This window comes from Clupea harengus, chromosome 18 (assembly GCF_900700415.2).
Source record: "Clupea harengus chromosome 18, Ch_v2.0.2, whole genome shotgun sequence".
NCBI classification, from domain to species: domain Eukaryota; kingdom Metazoa; phylum Chordata; class Actinopteri; order Clupeiformes; family Clupeidae; genus Clupea; species Clupea harengus.
The window spans coordinates 5,568,277-5,580,776 of NC_045169.1; the positions used below are offsets into that span (position 1 = coordinate 5,568,277).

Sequence of the window (12,500 nt, forward strand, 5' to 3'; positions counted from 1 at the left end):
CTCCCCCCTGTCCCTCTATCAGTCTGCCCTCCCCACATGGGACGCCTTCCAGGGGCCCTCTGATTCGGAAACTCTGTACTATGACCCGGAAGGGAAAGCCATGCTGGGTGCCACCATTGGAGCGAAAGGTCAAATTCAATGGCCATAGGAGTCAGACAGCGTTAATGTGTTTAACTGTAAAATTCCCGGACTCATTATCATTGATAGTGTATACATTTTTGTGTAAATAATGTTTATACATTTTTAATATTTCAATACCATATATTTTTAGGAATGCCTACCTTTGGTCAATAAAGTTCGTTTTTGGTATATGTGGATTTTTTTTGTGTGATTAAAAAGCAATTAATTTAAGGTTCAATTTATGTTTTACAGAAGCCATACAAGGACATACACATATAGAAACAATCACAGTTTGCACAATATGCAGTAACACAGACTAGACACACACACACACACACACACACACACACACACACACACACCCGCACACACAAACACACACACACCACCCCCCCCCCCCACACACACACACACAAACACACACACACACACCCGCACACACACACACACACACACACACACACACACACACACACACACACACACACACACACACACACACACACACACGGTGGACTGCTGATTTGACTCTTTTCCCGGTGCTGTCAGAAAATCAATGGCTGCTGCTGTCATCTGTGATCCTTTTGGCCATGAAGGGTGGATCTAGACAGGGGTTAATGTTAACTCGGAAAAACACTGTTCCAGAGTGGTTTAAAAGCTTGTCTGATATCTCTCTCTCTCTCTCTCTTATCTCTCTCTCTCTCTCTCTCTTTCTCTCTCTCCATCCCTCTCCATATCTCTCTCCATGTCTCCTGTTCGTGTCTCAGGTTAACAGTGCATAAATTCAAACCCTTGCCAGTAGCCTGGCTCTTGCATTCAACGCACTGAAAGGGGTTTCTATTTTGAGGTTCAATTAAGTGCAACCTTCTGGACCTCTGGAGTCTGTGGCTCACTGGGAATTGGTGTTTGTCTCTGGAGACCTGACTGCTGTTGGAAACGGTCCCACTGAGGCCAGCTGCAAGACCTTTTCTCATTCTGTGAAATTCTCAACAGTCTAATGTAATAATAATAATAATCAGAACAACAACAACAACAACAACAACAACAATAATAATAAAAAACACTACAGTAGACATTAGGTCATTTAGCAGACGCTTTTATCAGAAAGCGAAGTACAAACACAGATTTGCATCTGTAGATGCCCCCTCCCCTCCACCCCCCCCACTCTCTCCCTGTCATAGATCCAACACACATCAAGTGGTTGAAGATTAGCATGTCTAATTGATCATGTCTCTGAGCCTTGCCCTGTTTATGGGCTACCAGGAACCAGTCGCCTTTGGATTGGTATCTCACACCCCCCTCATAATGATAACACAGACAATTGCTGGTCCAGCCAACAACATGGACAAAGTCCACCCAAACGGAGAATTCAGCAGCTCCACCAGCCAAATACTATGCTATGGGTTGTGTGTGTTGTGTGTGTGTGTGTGTGTGTAGGGGGAGGGGGGAGGGGGGGGGGGGGTGTTGGTTAAAAATGGACCTGAAGACCCTAATTATATTGGTTTTGTGGAAGTTAGTGCAGGCTAGGCATTCCATTGAAAGTTACATATTGGGAGAACTTGCAACATTTGTCTTTGTTCTTACAATCTGAGGAAGTTAGTCCATGTAATGTACAGTAGCAACTTGATGCTTCACCTCAGCATGCTAACAGAACAGAATTTATCACAGAGTGTCACAAGCGCCTCTACATCCAACAGATCCAACACAGCCAGCTGCTCAGCATCTTCAGGGCTTCTCACCAGTGCTTACAAGGAATCAGAAGTTTAGAGGAAAGTGTGTGTGTGTGTGTTTGTTCACACACGACACACACACACACACACACACACACACACACACACACACACACACACACACCACACACACACACACACACACACACAGATGGATAGCTTCTATTTCAGACAGCTTTAAAGAACACAACTACCATCCACCCACAAGCCTCTAAAAAATAGAAAAGGGTCTCACTCCTTTAAAAGCAAGCAGTGCCCCTCTTCTATATTTGAGTGCGCTGCTTGTGTAGGGTAGGCGTGTTTGAACCAGAATGGTCTCACAGGAGGCGAGTTGCACTCAGCCCACTCCGTCTACACCTGAATTAGCATTAAGGCCCCGGGGGCCAGACTCTACGGCTCCACGGAGCCAGCACCGTCTCCCATATGTAACCACTCCAGTGAGGTGTGGGAGGACAAAGTATTGGGTTTCCATATTTCCTCTTGATAAGCACCACCTCGGGCATCCATAATAGTTTTATATTGGGACAATAAAAATTGGACCTATGGTTTGGCTTGGCATGGAGGGAGAGGCGAGTAATGGGGCTGATATCTTGACAACCGTGAATGAGTCAGGTGAGAGGTGCGGGGGCAGAGATGGAGGCCTGTTCGACTCTTCAGCATGGTTCGATTGCGGAACAGATGTTCTATCCATGCTGGGCGGGCCCCCCACCAGAGGTCAATCACTGGGGGCATCAGCCAGAAGCCACCTTTCATTGACGTTCTGCCCCTTAACACTCCCTGCAGGCCAAGCACTTTTTCAGGGTCAGTGGCTCTAACTAGAAAAGTTTCACATGACAGGGGCTGGGGTAGCCTCAGACAGGGGCCGGGGTAGCCTCAGATCTGTGTCCTGGGGTAGGGTAGGTCTATAGCCTCAGATCTGTGTCCTGGGGTAGGGTAGGTCTATAGTCTCAGATCTGTGTCCTGGGGTAGGGTAGGTCTATAGCCTCAGATCTGTGTCCTGGGGTAGGGTAGGTCTATAGCCTCAGATCTGTGTCCTGGGGTAGGGTAGGTCTATAGCCTCAGATCTGTGTCCTGGGGTAGGGTAGGTCTATAGCCTCAGATCTGTGTCCTGTGGTAGGGTAGGTCTATAGCCTCAGATCTGTGTCCTGGGGTAGGGTAGGTCTATAGCCTCAGATCTGTGTCCTGGGGTAGGGTAGGTCTATAGCCTCAGATCTGTGTCCTGGGTAGGGTAGGTCTATAGCCTCAGATCTGTGTCCTGGGGTAGGGTAGGTCTATAGCCTCAGATCTGTGTCCTGGGGTAGGGTAGGTCTGTTGCCGTCAGCTCTATGTTCTGCACGTCCCTGCAGCAGGCAAGTCCCAGAATGCCCAAGGGTTTATGATCGACGTGAAGTTCCCCCAAAAAGATTTGTCTCCATGTTACTTTGAATCTCGATAGTAAGGCTAATCGCCATAGACATAAATACATGTGCATATGTTTATGATAATGGCTGCTAGACGCTCACTTTGCTTGTGCTTCCCACTGCTTCCCACAGCTCGTGCACTTTGAAAATACTGAGAAGAAATCTAAACTATCAAAATAGTGCTTCTTTAACTACTAATTATTGACCATCATTGAGAGAAATGGAACAAAATCTGCAAATAGTCTACAAATCAAGTAGTGAGACACTGGCAGTCAGTCCGTTTTTTTATAGTTAGTTTCAAATATGCGCAAAGAGAAACATAACCTTGAACAGTGCAATTGACAATAAAATGTAATTTCACAAACAAACACTTCTGATACAGAAGACGATGGTAAACAACGTATTGCCATGTATCTTTTCCCGAAACTCCCAGCCAGACACATTGTAACAAAACATCTGCGTTTCGGCTGAGCGACTGACATTATGAATCTGACTGTAAGCTGGCTAGCTAGCTAGCTCCAAATGATGATTGTGTACAGTATATTTCAAATTGTGTATATCTACCAAAAAATATAAAAGTGAGCATCTAGCAGCGATTATCATAGACATATATACATGTATGTTTATATGTAGGCTATATGGCGATTCTAGCCTGTCGAAATGACCAAACTTTTTTTTTTAAATATACACAATCATCATTTGGAGATGAGTCGGGAAACTGAGTGATGGTTTAGCTCTATCTCTGATCCTGACAGTCTGACCTGTCCTGTCGAAAGTCCTCCTGCTTAAAGTGCTCACTGCAGAGCACGGAGTAGTCACCGGCTGGGACATTTCCCCTCATTTACCATCGTCTTCTGTATCAGAAGTGTTTGTTTGTGAAATTACATTTTATTGTCAATTGCACTGTTCAAGGTTATGTTTCTCTATGCACATATTTGAAACCAACTATAAAAAACGTGAGGCCCCCATGTCGCGTTGTTATCTTCACCCCCTTATCTTTGACCCCACCCAAGAGAGTAAGACTACAGAGGAAGAAGACGGAGGCAGCCAGGTTACTGGGTTGGCTGGGTGATTTCACCTCCAGTGGACGGGTCCCTGGGTTCCCTTTGGTAAACATTGTGGGCTTTTTTGGAGCTGATTAACAGAGAGGTTTGCTGACCTCAAAGACAGGCCTTTTTTGTGAGGGTGGGGTATTCTTTATACTTCTTTGAGAAATGAAGAATATTGTGAGATCTGCCAGTGGAAAAACACAATCCATATCCCCCATATCCATTCTGAATGCTCTATGGACACCAGTGGCACCATTTTATTATATATTTCCCACATACGCTTTTACTTTTTAGTGCTTCTCGTAAAATATAATTAAGTGATACTTAATTTTCAATACTTCCAGTCTATATAAGTCAACTCAGATTCAGTAATTTTCCATTATTTCACTTTGCGTGTGTGTGTGTGTGTGTGTGTGTGTGTGTGTGTGTGTGTGTGCCTGCATGGCTGCACATCAGCTGCTATCTGATGGCTCAGTAGGTAAACAGCTGAAGTTGCTGTCCTCATCAGAACCGGCCACACTACAATGCCACGGAAGATTCTCCTCATCAGCGTGATGCACCTGATCTCCGTCCTCCATCTTTGTGTGAGAGTCTGTTTATGAGTGTGAGGAGAACACACTGATCACAGGAGACAGAGAGGCGACAGGATGAGAGCTGGACAGGGTGGGGAAACAGTCAAGTGGAACTGGGATGTGGAGAGAAATTAAGGCATAGAACAGGCGGCACCTGAAAATATGAAAAGACAAATAGAGAGAGGCTTAAGGAAACTGCTAGACTATGAGAACAATGCAAACTGACAGAGCAACATATATTAGACCAACAGTATGCAACAATTTTTGAGGATTTTTTTTTGTTAAACATTTTCAGTTTTGGTGTAATTTTGGTGGTATGTAGTCATGTGAAGGACAGAGGATCACATGCCCCTCCCACTCGCCATCCAGGGTATGTGCTAAGTAGTTCTGCTGTCCAGGACAGACCACTCTGGGAAAGAAAAGCGTTCTCCTCTCGACATCGCCAGCTATATCGCCAAAACACACTAGTTAGCATGCTAGCAAGCTTTTATCAGTGCCAACCAAGCTGTTGTCAGTGTTTGCAAGGTTTTTGCAAGTACTTTAGGTAGTTGGCTGTTGCTTTATGTTGCTTCAACATTGAGGGTTGTGTTGGCATTAAGAGACGTGTATCCTCTGTGCCCCTACTTTCTACTTTCTACTCGCATCTTAATTTATTTCCTGTTGAGCTGATAATGTTTTTCCCCTGCGTGGTTTTATAGAGCCAAGCCTCAAAGCGAGCAGCTCGCCCCTGATAAATGATGGCGCAACACCAAAGGGCTTCTTAGATGTTTGCCTGTTTTATCCGCTTCAGATAAGAGAACAGTGAGAATACGGATTGTCCAGCATGTTTGTCATGTTTGGAGGCAATACTGGGCCAAAGGAGGAGTCTTGTGTGTGTGTGTGTGTGTGTGTGTGTGTTGATCTGAGTATTTGGGCGGCAACAAGCACCCCAAACAGGCTTCACGCGTCAGCAACTGTGCGGTGAGAGTAGGCAGGGATACCTATATTTGCTAATTTCACTGTCACAAAGCAATCCGCAATCAAGCATAAATGGGTTTAGTGGATGTGGCAGTGAAGTCTTTCTTTATCACCAAATGTAATGATATCTAATGATTTGACCATAGCTTATTCATGTTCGCATGGAGCTCAGTAATTGTTCTACAATGACAACAACAAGATATTTCCGGTTGCGAATGAAGCGGTTTACACCAGAGGAGAAGGAGGTTCTCGTGCGGGCGTTTGTCCGATAAGAAATCAATTAGGAGTTTCGTGGAACAGGAGTTGCTTTAAAAGAACTCATTTGCACACGGAACTCCCACGTCTGTGCACGGACACGCCCCAGCATCGCACCGATCCTCCCATGTTTGCCCTTAGAATCTTGCTGATGTTATTAAATTAGCAAAATCGTTTAGCTAATTCGTTAAATTAGCTTTAGGTCATGCGTGGCAGACTTTGTGTGTTGCCAGCTGCCTAGCCCATCAATGAAATTAGGCCCCATTATGTTGATGACTGGCTATCATTCAGTCATGATACTGGCATCACTGATGTCTGAAAACAACGACTTCATTCCAGAATGTGTTTAATGAAAGTCAAACCCACACCCTCTCTCTCTCTATTTCTCTCTCCCTGTGACTAGATGCAAAAGTTTTTCTTTCCCTTCTTTTACTCCTTCATTGGAAAATCCAATGTACAATGGCAAATCCAAATGTACTTTCCTTTTTTGCCCAGTGAGTTCTATTTGCCTTATCATGCTGGTGAAAGAATTGCATCTGAGTCTCATGATTCTAGGTTAGATTCTCCGTAGAGTGTAATTGGCTTTGATCTAAATCAGAATGAAAGCTGTAGGCTGATAATTATCATTCTGTATCTCTCCCTACATCACAGTTTATCACTTTCACAGTCCCCTCTCTCTGTCTGGCTTTCTGTTGCTCTCATTCTCTGATATCTCTCTCTCACACCCTCCCTCTCTCCCACCCTCCCCTCTCTCACTTTAAATCCTGCCGCTCTTTGCTCTTTGAGTCCACTGAGCTGCGATTGGACGTCGTACTGTAGGGGGAAGTGTGTTGCATAATCCCACCGGGGATGAAAGCTTAGTGTGTGCTTGTGTGAGTGAGAGAGGTAACAGAACAGAGGGAGAGAGAGAGAGAGAGAGACAGAGAGAGAGAGAGAGAGAGAGACAGAGAGAAAAAGAGGGAGGTAGCAGAGGGAGTAGTAATAGCCTGGGCCTTGGACACTGACTCTCACTGACACTATACCGCAACAGCCTGCTTCAGTCACTTCTGGTCTGTGCGTTTGTGTTTGTGTGTGTGTGTGTGTGAGAGATAGAGAGAGAGAGAGAGAGGCAGACTGCTTGAGCCTGCATTCACTCGTGCAGGAGTGTGTGTTGCGTGTGTGACCGGCACAGTGTGTGTGTGTGTGTGTGAGAGAGAGAGAAAGTGTGTGTCATCAAACAGATTTCTTACGCAGTGGGCATCCAGCAGTCCCAGCATCCCGTCGGCTCTGCTCGCCTTGTCCTATCAGATCGCAGCGCCACAGCAAGCGGACCACGCGACCACATTCCAGGCTGCTCATTTGTTTACGTGTGAGCATCTGTCAGCCGGACTCCACGCTCCCTCCGCTACAGCAGCCTGACCTGCCACAGGCAAGTGACTGACCCTGCACCATCAGCAGCGTGTGTGTGTGTGTGTGTGTGTGTGTGTGTGTGTGTGTGTGTGTGTGTGTGTGTGTGTGTGTATGTGTGTCTGTGTGTGTGTGTGTGTGTAAGAGAGAGAGAGCCAGTGAGAGCATGAGAAAGAGAGAGAGAGGTGTTCTTTTCTCTCACACACACACACACACACACACACACACACACACACACACACACACACATTTCCTTGCTGCTAACTTTGTTGTTGTGATGCTGCGTGTGTTTTTTGAGAATGTGTTGTTATCTCCTCTCATGTTTGGATGGATTGGCTGATAACGCAGTATAACCCTAACCCTAACCCTTCAGCAGCATGTGTGTGTGTGTGTGTGTGTGTGTGTGCGTGGGTGTGTGTGTAAGAGAGAGAGAGCCAGAGAGAGTATGAGGAAGAGAGAGAGGTGTTCTTTTGGAGAGGTTTTAGCTTTAAATCACACAGACAAGCACATTCACACACACACACACACACACACACACATTTCCTTGTTGCTAACTTTCTTGTGATGCTGCGTGTGTTTTTTTGAGAATGTGTGTTGTTATCTCCTCTCATGTTGATTGGATTGGCTGATAACGCAGTATAACGTAATCAAAGGGGCATGTGTACACAGTCTATGTGAGCTCATAGTGTAGTGTGACATAGGAGCATGGGAGTGTGCGTGCCCTATCCCACCTGAGCACCCACATACATGCATGCATGAGTGTGTGTGTGCGTGCATTTTATTGCATGTACTATTAAGTACTGTACATGTTTTTTGTGTGAGTGTGTGTGTGTGTCCTATTGGACATGTTGACCTGAACACGGCACACGTGGAGCGCATGCAAACTTGTCAAGTGTCGGTTCCGTGCCTTTGATCCATCAGTCACTTATCCACTCAGTATGCTTGTGCGTGTCTATGTGTGTGTGTGTGTGTGTGTGTGCGTGCGCGTGTGTCGTTGTGTACCTGTTTACGAGACCTGCATACATCAACTGGCCAGTCAGCTAACCTTTGAGCCCCCTGGTTGGCACGGTGATGTGTATCACGATTACTTGTGCAATGCTGTCTTGTGATCTCACAGGGTCAGTGTAGTTTCTCTATCAGTGTGTACAAACACTTGGGAAAGTCCTCCGCTGATATGTGCCAGCCTGTGATCACGGCCAACACGGGTATCCGACCTGTATGACGCATGCTGGTGACACGTCACCTAGGGTTGGTGATGATGCCTCCTCTCTTTGACCTTTGAACTGGGCATTCAGTCCAGTTACCCCAATACTGTCTCAGCTTTATGTGCGCAGTCTATTTTCAAAGTTTTCAAAGACATTGACTTTCATGTGCTGGGAAAGTCTGGTGTAAGATTGGATTAGTGCTTGTGCTAAGAGATATCGAAATTAAGAAACCATTGAGACTTACGCTCAAACCTTATTTTAGAATCTACATCTTTCTTTCTTCACCAAGGAACAATTCAGCTATTAATCCCTATGCTTTTGCGCTAACCTCACAGACAAATGTCATATAGCTCAGTAATACATAGAATCCAATCTGAAATGTTGGTGTCACATAGTTGGTGGTGTCCAATTTGTTCTCATTCCAAACTGCTGCTGAGCAGTGAGGTAGCTATTGCTAAGGCATTGCACCCCATCCCGGGGCGATTGCACCATCTAGCCAATGTGGCCACACAAAGGGGCGCATTGGCAATGGCTGATGGCACCTCAAACACCCGACACCCCCAGTGCTCACAAGAGCTCAGGTTGCTGGGCCAGACAGGGACTCTGACTGTGTTTGTGTTTGTTTGTGTTGTTTGTGTTTGTGTTTGTGTCAGTGGTGTGTCTACTCGAGTCATAGGACTGATTAATGGGCCATCACAGGATTAGACTTTGATCAGTTGTGTGTGTGTGTGTGTATGTATGTGTGTGTTTGCCTGAAAGTTATAGCAGTTGGAGCTGTGTATTTCATACTTAACTGACTGACCAGTACAGTACACATATAAGAACATGAGTACATGAGCACGTGAGCAAGATTAGGGTTAAGGGTAAGGTGTAAGACTATGGAGAAGCACATTATTTTGAAATCCTCAATCCATAAAACATGACTTTTATTAGAATCTAAATCAAATTAAAAACAAAGTCTAAATGTCTTACATTTTATGACACTGAATATACATTTAAACATATATACTTATGTATGTATGTATATGTATGTATGTATGTATGTATGTATGTATATGTATGTATGTATGTATGTATGTATGTATGTATGTATGTATGTATGTATGTATATGTGTACACATGTATATATATACATATACATACTGAATATACATCAAGACCCAACTCAACAGTTTTATTTCCTGGTACCTCCAAAGTCCTTTTATCTGATAAAGTGAGTCAATTCTAGTGAAAGCCTCCTTCATCATCTACGTATGTTGTATCTTGTAAACAGATAAAACCCCACTTCATTGAACTGAGAACAGATAAGGCTCATACTCATAGATAAGGCTCATACTTGCGGCTAGGCCCTGTTGACAGATCAACCTCAAAGTTTGCTCCCTTTGATAAAGACTGGGATGCTACATGCTACATGCCTAACAGTAGGCCAGCAGTGATACCCAGACACTTGGATGCTACATGCTACATGCTACATGCCTAACAGTAGGCCAGCAGTGATACCCAGACACTTGGATGCTACATGCTACATGCCTAACAGTAGGCCGTTAGCGATACCCAGACACTTGGATGCTACATGCTACATGCTACATGCCTAACAGTAGGCCAGCAGTGATACCCAGACCTCAAACAAAAATCCATCTCAGAATCTAACTCTGACCCAACAACCAACATGTTTTCACACCTATGCACAAGTCTGAGGGGGATCCCCTGCTTTGCTTGTTTAGATGTGGCGAGCTCAGCCCAAACTATAGAAAATAATGGCATTTTGGATAGACTGAATGTCCATATGAACAGGGTGTTATTTATCTTTTTCTTATGGAAAGGGATGCACCAAAAAACTCTGTATCTCAGCACAATGTGTTGTAAAGAAGCATCAATGTACAACTGAGTTAATGTATGTGCATGTGTCTCTGTGCACGCATTTCCGTGTGTGTGTGTGTGTGTGTGCATGCGGATGTGTTTCCAAGTGTGTGTGTGTGCGTGTGTATGCATACGTGTGTTTGTTTGTGTGTGTTTGTTAACGTTTCACACCCACCATCACTACCTTTGTGTACCTTTGTGCGTTGAGCTTCACGCTGTTGGCCTGTAGCTGACCCTGACTCCCAGCAGCTTGTGTTGACTCAGGGGGCCGGGGACTAGCAGGTGAGCGCTCGCTGTGGACTTAGCCATAGTGCTCAGATGGGGCCTGCGTCCCCACTAATGGGGCTCTATTTACTCCGGTAGTGGACACACAGTCTGGACGGACACCAGGGACGGCCTGCAGTGCCCTGATACATGAGCTAATGGATGAGCATACACACATTAAACACACACACACACACACACACACACACACTCAGACACACAGACGCGCACATACACACACACACACATACACACACACACACACACACACACACACACACTCAGAAACGCACACACACTCAGAAACGCACATACACACACACACACACACACACACACACACAAACACACACACACACAAACACACACACACACACACACACACACACACACACAAACACACACACACACACACTCTCACACACAGACACACACTAGAAGGTCAAAAATACTGCACAGGGATTGTTCGACACAGATGAAAAAGAAGATACATGTATTGGGGACACACACACTTGCCTTCTGCTCTTTCTCTGCCTCCCCCCACTGTCCATCTCTCTGTCAGCGCAGTTTAATTCCTCACAAATTGCTCAGTGGAGTCGATAGAAGCATACTTTAATTGGATTGGTTTAATTTCCATTGACTGCAGCGTGCTTCATTATAGTGCAGTTCAACCGAGTGCAAGGAGTAGAACAGAATAGAAATGATCAATGATTACAGCCAGACACAAAGTCCACTGAAAGTACAGCACCCCCACCCCCACCAACACCCCCAAACACCCCCACAGCACTTTTCCCACCACTCAAACAGGGTCGTAAGTCTCAGACCCAGTGGAGAGTTTGTCAGTGTGTCAAGTGCAAGTGCACGTCAACAAGGTCGGAGGGCGGGAGTGCGTGCGAGGCGGGGAGTGAATGTGAGTGTGAACACGGGGAGTGAATGTGAGTGTGAGCGAGGCGGGGAGTGAATGTGAGTGTGAGCGAGGCGGGGAGTGAATGTGAGTGTGAGCGAGGCGGGGAGTGAATGTGAGTGTGAGCGAGGCGGGGAGTGAATGTGAGTGTGAACACGGGGAGTGAATGTGAGTGTGAGCGAGGCGGGGAGTGAATGTGAGTGTGAGCGAGGAGGGGGGTGAATGTGAGTGTGAGCGAGGCGGGGAGTGAATGTGAGTGTGAGCGAGGCGGGGAGTGAATGTGAGTGTGAGCGAGCGGTGAGTGAATGTGAGTGTGAACACGGTGAGTGAATGTGAGTGTGAGCGAGGCGGGGAGTGAATGTGAGTGTGAGCGAGGCGGTGAGTGAATGTGAGTGTGAACACGGGGAGTGAATGTGAGTGTGAGCGAGGCGGGGAGTGAATGTGAGTGTGAGCGAGGCGGGGAGTGAATGTGAGTGTGAGCGAGGCGGGGAGTGAATGTGAGTGTGAACACGGGGAGTGAATGTGAGTGTGAGCGAGGCGGGGAGTGAATGTGAGTGTGAGCGAGGCGGGGAGTGAATGTGAGTGTGAGCGAGGCGGGGAGTGAATGTGAGTGTGAGCGAGGCGGGGAGTGAATGTGAGTGTGAACACGGGGAGTGAATGTGAGTGTGAGCGAGGCGGGGAGTGAATGTGAGTGTGAGCGAGGCGGGGAGTGAATGTGAGTGTGAGCGAGGCGGGGAGTGAATGTGAGTGTGAACACGGGGAGTGAATGTGAGTGTGAACACGGGGAGTGAATGTGAG

The 12,500-nt window shown here is 46.2% G+C and overlaps 2 protein-coding genes across 2 annotated transcripts in view; both read left to right on the top strand.

The window, feature by feature from the left end:
- Positions 1–418, top strand: part of si:dkey-19b23.10 (transcriptional-regulating factor 1) — a 7,897-nt gene extending 7,479 nt beyond the window's left edge. Inside the window, exon 9 of the mRNA XM_031585376.2 lies at positions 1–418. This exon is cut by the window's left edge and continues 276 nt beyond it. Within this exon, the coding sequence (XP_031441236.2) occupies positions 1–148 (148 nt within the window). The 3' untranslated portion in view covers positions 149–418.
- A 6,465-nt stretch (positions 419–6,883) lies between these two features.
- The window catches only part of LOC105894141 (pyruvate carboxylase, mitochondrial-like), a 68,598-nt gene continuing 62,981 nt past the window's right edge, over positions 6,884–12,500 (top strand). The window contains exon 1 of the mRNA XM_031585509.1: positions 6,884–7,491. The gene's annotated coding sequence lies outside the window, so the exon portion shown is untranslated. The remainder of the gene's footprint in view (positions 7,492–12,500) is intronic.